Source organism: Corvus moneduloides, chromosome Z (assembly GCF_009650955.1).
Source record: "Corvus moneduloides isolate bCorMon1 chromosome Z, bCorMon1.pri, whole genome shotgun sequence".
In the NCBI taxonomy this organism is placed as follows: Eukaryota; Metazoa; Chordata; class Aves; order Passeriformes; family Corvidae; genus Corvus; species Corvus moneduloides.
In genome coordinates this window covers 51,207,542-51,217,661 of record NC_045511.1, presented here as the reverse complement: position 1 = coordinate 51,217,661, position 10,120 = coordinate 51,207,542, and the positions used below count along the sequence as shown (strand labels likewise).

At 42.4% G+C, this 10,120-nt stretch overlaps 1 protein-coding gene across 5 annotated transcripts; it reads left to right on the top strand.

Annotated features, from left to right (window-relative positions):
* The first annotated feature begins 665 nt into the window (after positions 1-665).
* On the top strand, positions 666-8,642 carry ARL14EPL (ADP ribosylation factor like GTPase 14 effector protein like). 5 transcript variants are annotated; one of them, XM_032097187.1, is made up of 7 exons: positions 796-1,801; positions 2,911-2,989; positions 4,786-5,276; positions 6,313-6,432; positions 7,524-7,643; positions 7,823-7,962; positions 8,326-8,632. In XM_032097187.1, exons 4-7 carry the CDS (start codon positions 6,322-6,324, stop codon positions 8,546-8,548), a joined length of 594 nt encoding a protein of 197 aa, XP_031953078.1. In that variant the 5' UTR covers positions 796-1,801; positions 2,911-2,989; positions 4,786-5,276; positions 6,313-6,321; the 3' UTR covers positions 8,549-8,632. The 5 variants fall into 5 exon arrangements, with proteins under 5 accessions (XP_031953079.1, XP_031953078.1, XP_031953077.1 ...); XM_032097188.1 differs by lacking the exons at positions 796-1,801; positions 4,786-5,276 and adding an exon at positions 666-743; XM_032097186.1 differs by having other exon boundaries at positions 796-2,989; positions 5,200-5,276.
* The last annotated feature ends 1,478 nt before the right edge of the window (positions 8,643-10,120 follow it).

Here is a 10,120-nt window from a genome sequence, read left to right as displayed (position 1 = left end):
TACAAGACAGATTCACACAGAAATAATACCTGACCCATCCTTCCACCAACCCTGGGAAAGACCTCTTCGGAAAAGACTCCTTTCCCCTGTCCCTGGCGGTGCAGAGTAACACCCATAACATCAGTGTCCTGGACATGCCCCCTCCTTATTACTGCAAAAATTAACCTTCTTCTAGCTGGAACCAGGACAAAATGGACTTGACTTGGGGAAAATAATTTGATTTGTTGCTATTAAAATAGATGTCTAATATTTGTAGTCCATTAAAATAGCCTTTGACAGTGAGAAACAAAACCAAAAATTAAAGCATCACCATCCCCCCACCCTTTCTTTTTCCCAGGCTCGTCTTCACTCCCAACTCTTTCACCTCCCCTCCTAGAGCAGCCCAGCGGGAAGGAGGAAAGCAGGTGGAGGTCAGTCCCGAACCACTCCTTTCTGACACTCCTTCCTCCTCACTGTTTCTCTGCTCCAGCGCAGGGCCCCTCCCACAGACCGCAGTTCCTGTGGCGATCATCCCCCACCTGCCCGGCCGTGGTGCTCTCCAGGCGTTTCTCCAGGCGTCACTCACCTCGGTGCTCGCACCGCTGTTCCTCCCGTTGCGCTTTCCCCTCGCTCCTGTGCTCGCCGGGGCCTTTCCTTGGCGGGCTTCCCCGGGCGCCGCGGGGCTCGGGCCGGCAGGCGGGGGCGCTAGGGCGGCTCTCGCAAGGTGCGAGCGATCGGGGCGGCCCGGGAGGAGCGCGAGGCAGGCGAGTGTGGGCGCAGCAGGGAGGGAGCAGGGGGCAGGAGGGGAGCTCCCGGCGGCAGATGGGGATGTGCCCCCGAGGCCGAGGAAGCTCTGAGGGCACGGAGGCCATACGGTGGCACCTCTGCTTTGGGTCGGTCGCACGGCGTGGGTCGGTTTGCCTGTAGCAGCCCTGAGGGGTCTGTCAGGAGCTGCAGGGCCGGGCCGCTCGGCAAGGAGGATTTACAGCCTTCTCTGGCCAAGGGGAGCTTGTTCTCCTCTGTTGCCTCACACAAGCCTTACGCGTTCTCTTCTGGCCATCTCAGCCACAAAAATAATCTGCCGGACTTTCATGTGCTTTCCCCCCGGTGTGTTCCGTTCCGTCCCTCCCACCCCACCCCATCCTTTCCTTCCTAGTAAATGTTGCCGATTTGAACGTGCAGGAGGGGAAAATGAAGAGGCAGAAAGACTTGATAAATCTGGTGGTTTGGCAAAACCAGGGTGAAGGGAGGAGGAGGAGGAAGAGGAAGGGAAATTAATTATAAAATGGGAGGAATAGCATTGTGTCAAAATTTTAACAAATCATAGAGATTCAAACAACTCCTTCTCAATAGGACAAGAATACCACAGATGAATTGTTTACACTGGAAAATGTGGGTTTTTTCCTCTTCAGCTATCCCATTTTTCTCCCTGTAGGTGCTACTGAGCACACTGTGGGCAGGGTGCGTTAGGCTGTTGGAGGAGCGATCAGCTTGGTTTGCAGAAAGCTTAAGAGAACTTTAACACATTTGCTCCCTAGCACCTCCCTCCCCCCAGCCAGGGACATTTGTATTGTATCTCCCCAGGTGTATTTACAGTCCCGTGCTCATGGTGGGGAAAACTTCTTCCTATAGGAAGCCTTAGGAGTTTCGCCTCTGAAATCAATCTCTCTAAATGTCACCTAAGATTTTAATCCTCATATGTTTACATCCTTGTAGTTCAACACCCACCCAGCAGAAGCTTTTCTGAGCAGATTGCAGGCTACATGTTATCACGTATGCCATGATAACTCATTCACAAGCAATTCAGAAAAAGTTCAGATACGTAAGTATAATTAGCAAAATGGAATGAGGTATTAAGCATAAGATGGTTTAATTACAATTTTTATATTGATAGAATTAATTTCTGTTTTCTCCATCAAGTAGTTAATGGAGAAAGAAGAACCTCAGAAAAAAATTATGAGAATAAAACAGGTTGTAGGTTTTTTGGTTTTGGCTTGCTGTTGTGTAAGTACCTGGGAGATTGTGAATTTTTTTTTCCCCCTTGAGGGATTTCTGGTTTATTTTTCACAACAAGAACTCCAGCAAACACACTGTGAAGCAAAATGAAGGTACGCGTAGCAGCATTTACATCACCTAGCTAAGGTCTGCTGCTTGAATGCTGTGTATCATCTTTTGGTTTTAAAAATGTTTGGAGGTAAAGAAAAATGTGGTGAATAAAAAATCTACTTGCCCTCAGTCTGGGTTATAAAATACCTCAGAGAATGGGTGGATACAGCTGATTAAGATAAAAAGACATGTTGGACTATTTGTCTAAGCCACAAAAGGAGAATTTATAAGACTTGACAGTTTCAGATGCTTATTAGGATTTAGCTGTGTTCTAGAGAAGAATAATAAAAGCCATTAGTGATTACAGCAAGCTGAAAATTGGCATCTGGAGGTATCAGGAGAAGACTGCGTTGTCTGCACAAGTGCAACAAATAAACCTGAGAGGCAGCAAGATGAAACATGAGGTTGCATTTCATGTCAGTAACTGGGGAGCGTATTTACTTTGACTTTTGGAAACGGTGAATAGAATTGAAAACACTTTGTCTAAAATGGTAAAGTGTTTCTTTACTACATCCATGCCCTAAAAATATCTTGCTTCTAAAAAAATGCAGTGGTCTATTACAGGATATTTTTGTTTACTTACCTTTAAGAAAAAAAAAGCTCTAAGAAATACATTTGCTCTGTTGTTCATAGATACAAATGAGAAATGAGAACTCTCATCCCAGTTTATACAATTTCTCTAGTCCCACTTTTTGTGCTAAGTACTATTTAAAAGGCATAATTAATGAGACAGAAAGTGTGAGGTCCTTTAAGACAGTTACCTGGCACTGTCTTCAGCCTGCTTCTCTGGGGAGCACTATTTTGATTATTTGTCTTCTGTTTCAGTCACTTTGGGGCTGATATCATACAAGAGGAATTGTGTGCAGCAGTAAATCTAGGCTGTGTCATTCCCCTCCTCTCTTTGGTAAGTACGATTTAAAATTATGGAGAACCTCCTTGCTCTCTTGCCGTCTGCTCTGAACTGAACATACATCCTTCAGAACCACAGGTTTTCAGAAGGTAAGTAAGTACCTGGCAGTTCTCTTCTGACTGTTGTATGAGAACCAGAAGATGCACATGATTTTATAATTAACTGTTTAACTTCAGCCACAGGATCCCTCACTTTCAGATACAGCAGAAGGTGTCTGTGTTTGGGAGGGACAACTCATGAGCATTTGTGTTATTTTGAGAGGGATGCATTTGCTCCTCCAGACCCCTGTTAAAGAATGGGCCATTGCGCTGTCACTATGTTTTCAGTGTTCTGGTAAACCAGATGAGTTACAAGAGATAAGATCTATTTCTTCATCTGGTCTGTGTTTCCTACCTGGCTTCAAGGCCGTTCTCTGAACATACATGCACACTTGTGGCTGTGAGAAGAGGCACAGAGTAGATGCCAGGTGGTCTTTCCACAGCTCTACAGTTCAGTCCATAGTTGATCTGAGAAAGATTAATTTATTCCCATTCTTAATATGGCTGGCATCAGATGTCCTATAGAAATTCTGAGATCTGTACTTGAATGTGCCACAAATTTGACTGCTGGTTCCTGAGCCCACAGACATTTCTGCAGAACTAGGCTGTGAGAAAGGTGGGACTGTTGCAGTGGGTCTGTCTAATCCATGTGGACATAAGGGATTAAAGCCATAGGGACAGCATCTTATCTTGTCCTGGTGAAAGTGATGAACATCCTCATATATCTCAGCCAGAAGGTCTCCAATGGCACAAACAAATGCAACTTGGAAACAATGTGCATTCACTCTGGCAAGCCCTGCAGAGACACTAGCTTTAGGCTGCTGAGATCAAACAGCCTGAACTATCTGGAATGCTGGTCACCACGTTTCACACCAGCTGAAACATTTAGTCGTGCAATCTGCAGGGATCATAAGCAGAAATATGAAATTCTTGAAAAACCAGATATAGAAAAATATTTCTTTTATGAGAATCATAAACAAATGTAATTCCTTCCAAATCCCAACAACTTCTGAAACTGTTCTTTGAGCAGAAACATCTGTGTCATGGATAAGACTCTTATTATTAAAACACAGCCTCTAATTTTCTTCCTCCCTTACTTTGCTTTTAGCCTGGTCAGCTGTTTCAAGGCTCTGTGCTGAAATTGTCAGTTCTCAGCCATGCACTGTAGCCACAATGGGATGTTAATCTGTGGATAATCAGCTCCAGAAAAGTACTTGCTGTATTCAAAAAGCATGGGAGACCACAGGTTTTGGTGGAGGAAGAATGCAATTGGTGGTTGTCCTCAGAGTTGAAATTTTTACAGAAGAGACCAATGTTCAGTGCATTGCCCCTGGATTATCACTAGAGTCAAACTAAAAATAGTAGAAGAAAAAACTCTGTTTCAGGACCAAGAATACTTTCCCTTGGATAATTAGGTTCTGCAGGCTTCATTGTGGATGTCTATGTCTCCCTCATTTCCCTGTCTCCACTCAGAACACACTGTGGAGGATAATCAGTCCTGTGAGTCTCACCTGTTTCTGAAATTTGCTCACTTTCCTAGTCACATTCTGCTTCATTTTTTTGGTATCTCTCCTGAAGATTAAAATTCAACACTATATACTTAAAGTATATGTATGTGGAGACAAAAATATGCTACATTCTCTGTATAGGATATTTTTGCTAAGGTGCAACAGCATTTTAAACACGTCTGTGGAACAAGATGCTTGTTCTTTTTTGTTAGTATTTAAAATGATTTTGTGTGTTTGGTTATAGATGACACATGGAAACTCTGCATGCTTACACTGGTAGCTGCTGATGCTTGTTCTGCTCCTGAACCCTGCATACTGTGATAAAACAGGCATGGATGATGATCATGCATACTCATAAAGTGCTTTAACAATGCTAGATGTATGGTTGGACACAAGAGGAGATGTTGGAAGAAAATCCTTACCAGGACTCCAACTTGACTGCAAATGAAGAGCAATACTCATCTTCTTTAGAGTGTTGCCCTTCATTCTTTATTCATTTATGGACCCATAACGAATTTCCAGTAGGAAAGCAGGCTCCCCAATCCAGCAAATACTAATTGCCTGCTAACAGAATTCCTTTTCTAATCCTAACATGATATTTAAAGCAGTTGCTGTCAAGCATCCCATTGTGACCAGTGTCACATCCATCATTCTTCAGGTTACTGAAGAGAATGGGAAACCCCCTCAGAAACAGCGTTCAGCCTGTTTCACCTCTCAAAAAGACATCCCCTCCAGGTACTCCAAAGTCAATTCCTTCTTGTTCCTGTTCTCACTGTGACTGTTGCCCTGCAGGAAGTGGCTGCAAGAGAGTCCAAACCTAAGGCTTGGACTCCTGCTGGTCCTTCAGCACTGGTGAAACAAAGTCCTTCTCTGGGGCAGGGCTGGGGCAACAGTCCTGAAGTACAGGGTAAAGTGACAGAGATCACTGTGCTACCTTTCAGAGGTAATGGGAGAGACTGGGCAGCATGCAGGGAAGGGTTGGAGGAACTCCAGAAATTTAAAATTATTTCTGGTTGTGTTTGGGGTTAAAGTCTGAGGTGCTGGTACTGTATATATTGCATAAAATGTTTTAACTAAGTAGCTGCACAAGGTTGGTAAGAAGTAGCTAACATCCATCCTGAAACTGTGTTGATGGCAGAGAGGTGATGGATGGCATTTGCAGGGTAAGACTCTCAGAACCCACAGGCCTCCCTGGGGTACTTTGGTAGCAGAGTGAGTGATGCACGTTTTCCTGTTAAACCTAAAAGGTACACATTCTACTTATTAAAAAAAATCTTCCACAAAGGAGTGAGATTCAAAAGCCAAGCAGCTTACGTTTACTCCGTTGGTTGAAATCCCCGGGAAGAACAGTGAATCCGCAGGGAATGTCAGCGATGGGCGCAGCTCGGACTGCCGCGCACGGCTGGGGCAGCAGTGCCACCTGCGGGCCGGCGCGGGGACTGCGGCCCCGCGCTGCCGTGCGCTCAGCGCCGCTCCGGGCCTCGGAGCCACGCGTGGCAACAGCCCTCCCGAGCTCTGTGTTATTTAAACACTGCCGGTTTTCCGACCTTTGCTGAGCGAATTATGGAATGGCTTTGGTGATAGAGCTTTTGTATATGCTCATGATATTATTTTAATAGTTTTAAAATCGAGCCTGTTACTGACACATGTTTTGTTTTGCATTTGCTGTTGATTAAGAACACATAAAAGCCTTGAATGGATATCACCTTCTTTAAATTACAAGTCTTTATACTGTTGTGTATGTCTAACAAATATGTGCGTATTTCACAAGGGTGGTCAAATGAGTGATCTCGTGGAAGAAAACTGTGAGAAGAGCTATTCTTCCCAGGAAACATCTGCAGAAAAAAATGTGTCTCCTGCTAAGGACTGCTCAATAAGACACAGAAAATTGGTATGACTTCTCCAGTACTATTTTATTATCAAGATACTTACCATTGCCTTCAATTTCTTCAGTCATTACAAAATTAAAGAGCTGGAGTCAGGAGGAAATATCAGTAACAACAACAGTGAAATGGATCAAGTTTGCAGTGAAGTGATTTAGAGGGCTAAGGGCAATTCTAAATAAGTGGGGAAATAGGAGAGTAGTCTTAGAGGGAGGACTACTGCCATAGTTTATTATTTGTTTGCAACTTAAAATTGCATTATTTATGATCATGAATTATGATGATGCTGAAAATCTACCCTAGAGTCCAAAGCAGAAATGTCTGACTAATGTAGTTACATGAGCGATTGCCCTGTAGGTTTTCAGGAGGATGCAGCTGAAGATGCACAGCATCAACCACCTAGTAAAAAAGTGTACTCAAGTGCATGGATATTTCTGAATCACTGTATCAGCAGATTGGGCTGAACTGTCACTGCTTTCCCCATGAGAAACAGTGAAAGTGCTCAGTTGTTTGTGGAAAATCACTGTGGACTCTGAAAGGAATGACACCCTCCAGGGAAGCTGAGAGATGGCAAGGCAGCTCCATTTACATAACAGGAGAAAAGATAAATTTGTATGTATTTTTGTACCTTTACATAATGAATGACAAGTGTATGGTCAAAGTCCACAATCATTGTCCAAAAGGAAATTGTTTGACATGATGCTTATGTTTGTTTGCAGTGACTTTAGAAATAGCTGTCAACATACATGGGCTATGTGGAATGGTAATACAGAGATGATGTTTTAACTTCTGAAAGTATCCAGCAGTTTTAGCTAATTGCAAACATGTTCTCCATAAAATTGGCAGGAAAATGCTTCCTCCTATTCCTCAGAAAACTGCTCAGTTGAGCTTCTTTGTTTTTGTCTGTGTGTTGGGGTTTTCTTTCATATTTCTCACTTGTGAAAATGCTTTGTAACTGCGTTAGTTGCTCCTTCAGGCATTTTTATTGCCCTGAGATTGTTTGGACAAAGATAGTTTCTAGGCATCTGAGGGAACAGTGAAAATAAGAGTGAATCCATTTGAGATGCTTATAATCATAGTACTTGTTTTTACATTTTAGATGAAGAACAAAACACATAATTCTGCCTCTCACATGACAACTTGCGAACTCCATGCCACTGTACCAGAGTCATGCATTCAGAGTCATGATTGTTCCATCTCCGGTCAGGATGCACAGTCGGTAAAAGGAATACTCGATTAATAGTTAGACAAGCAAACATTTTAAACAATCAATATAATCTTAAAAATTACCAGGAATATTAATTTTAATGTCATTCAAAAGCCAGTGAGGACACTTGGCAGCTAATAAATATATTTTCCAATTGTACTAATTACAAACTTTCTGTTGTTTATTTATAGCAAAAACTCGAGAAACAATTAAAATGCTTAGCCTTTCAAAATCCAGGACCTCAGGTAGCTGACTTCAATCCTGAAACTAGAAAGCAGAAAAAGAAAGCATGCATGTCACAGATGAAACAAAATTTTTTTTATGAGTCCAAGTAAGACCTCCGATTTATTACATACTTTACTTTAAAAAATGGCCAGTAGGCTGTTCACTGAATCTAAATGAAATTACTAAAAGCATTGTATTTTGCAGAGCAATTTCTTGTTACACTTGAAAGCTGTGTTGGGAAAACAAGGTTTTACTGTGTGACTTTAAGGGAATTTTGATTTAGTTTGGTATGCATTCATTTTTTAGTACCAATGGCTATTGCAAATAGGATATAATGCTGGTATTTAATTTTGCTGTGAGTTTGTTAAAGACTAAATATTCATTGCATAGATGTTTTCCACGTGTATTTGGTTTAGTCTCTGAATGCGTTGAAGCATTCTCTGAGAATAATTTTTGTTCTATTTCACAGATTTACAAAGAAGTACGACAAACATGGCAGGCTGCTTTACAATGACATAGATTTATGTGACTGCCTGGAAATGGACTGCCTGGGTTGCTTCTATCCTTGCCCCAAATGCAATTCAAACAAATGTGGACCAGAATGTCGCTGCAATAGAAAATGGGTTTATGATACAATTGAGACTGAAGCAGGGGATGTGATCAGTGTGCTACCATTTTTTGTCCCTGACTGATTATGTTCCGATAGTTTTTGTGCCTGAACATTGTTCTTTTTTCTTCATGTTTTATTAAAATAAATCTTGATTTTATGAATTGTCTTTAGTGAAGCAGCTGGCAGTGGTGCTTGTGCATCTTTATTGCCTGCCTAACAAACGTTACCATTCTCCATCAAGTAAAAGTATGCATTTCATTCTTCCTCTTCCTTGTGAGCTTTGCTGAGGCACCTAGTCAATCCTTTCCAAATCTTGACTTTCTAAAATTGAAGGTGTTTGAACTGTTATGGGAAGATAATTTTCTTACCCTGGGAAGCTGAACCCCATTACTTGTAATGAGGGTTTTTTTCTGATTTCTCTGCTTGTTAGTTTACTCAGATGTGTGACACAGCTCTTTCTTTTGTGTAGGCTTGTCCAAGAGCCTTTTTATCCTGATGTATTCATTCCTCATATAGGCGAGGCAAGAGGCATTTGAGATAACACTGTTCTTTGAAATGAGGCCACTACTTACCATGTTCCTCTATATATTAAGCAAAGGAGAGTGGAAACAGCTCTCTCTCAGCAATTCTTTCTTACTGCCCAGGCTGAAAGACTGAAACCAACATGTTCAGTCAGCACTATTTTCTTACAGCATTTGGCACATTAAGTGTCCACCTGTTATTAATTATATGGCTAAACAGATTGGATATTTTTCCTTCTGGGCAGAAAAGTCTCTTTAGTTCCAGAAGTTTCCTCTTCATGCAAGACACGACAGATTTTAATAACTTATACCCAGTCTTCTTATGAGGTAGGTGTTCTCATTCATGATGGACCCTTTTTGAGGAGTGAGGGTCCCTCTGCATCTTGAAGAAGGCTGCAGATGGTTGCAGGTGATTTCCAGGAGCATGCTGCTAGTGGGGGAATCATTCTTCAGGCCTAGTACTTGTTTGTTTTTGAGGAGACTCTCCCAACTTTGAATATGGCACGACTTTTCTCCCTTACAAGAGGGCATTCTCTGTGACAAAGACCTACTGCTCCAAGACAGAGATATCTCCCAAAAGAAGAAACTTGGGAACAGATCCCAAGAATGTCTTAACACCAAAATCTCCTTCTGACTTGCTACCTCGGAAAGATTTTTTGTTCCTCTTAACTAATGACACCTTAAGCTTGTATCATGCAGGCAGCATGGGCAACAAGCAGGAGGAGCTGGAAGCCATTGTGCAGTGGGAATGCTGTGACATAGTCACCATCAGTGAGACATGGTGGGAAAACTTGCACAACTGGAGTGCTGTGATGGATGGCTACAAACTCTTAAGAAGGGATGGGCAAGGAAAGAGGTGGGGAGGTAGCCCAGTATGTTGGGTGGTGTTTCAGTTGTCTCAAGCTCAATGATTGTGACAATAGGGTTGAGTGTTTCTGGGCAAGAATCAGAGCGAAGGACAAAGCAGATATCCTGCCTTGTGGGAGTCTGTTGTATACCACCAGCCAGGATGAAGAGGCAGATGAAATATTTTGTAAGTAGTCTCACAATCACTTGCCCTTCTTCTCTAGAGGGACTTCCAACTTTCCAGATGTCTACTGTCAATACAATACAGCAGAGAGGGGAAACAGTCC

Coding starts and splice junctions, on each gene's coding strand:
- ARL14EPL (XM_032097185.1), top strand. CDS start 6,295: ATGTGCGTATTTCACAAGGGTGGTCAAATGAGTGATCTCGTGGAAGAA. Junction 7,644..7,822: donor CCGGTCAGGATGCACAGTCG/GTAAAAGGAATA, acceptor GTTTATTTATAG/CAAAAACTCGAGAAACAATT. Junction 7,963..8,325: donor AATTTTTTTTATGAGTCCAA/GTAAGACCTCCG, acceptor TCTATTTCACAG/ATTTACAAAGAAGTACGACA.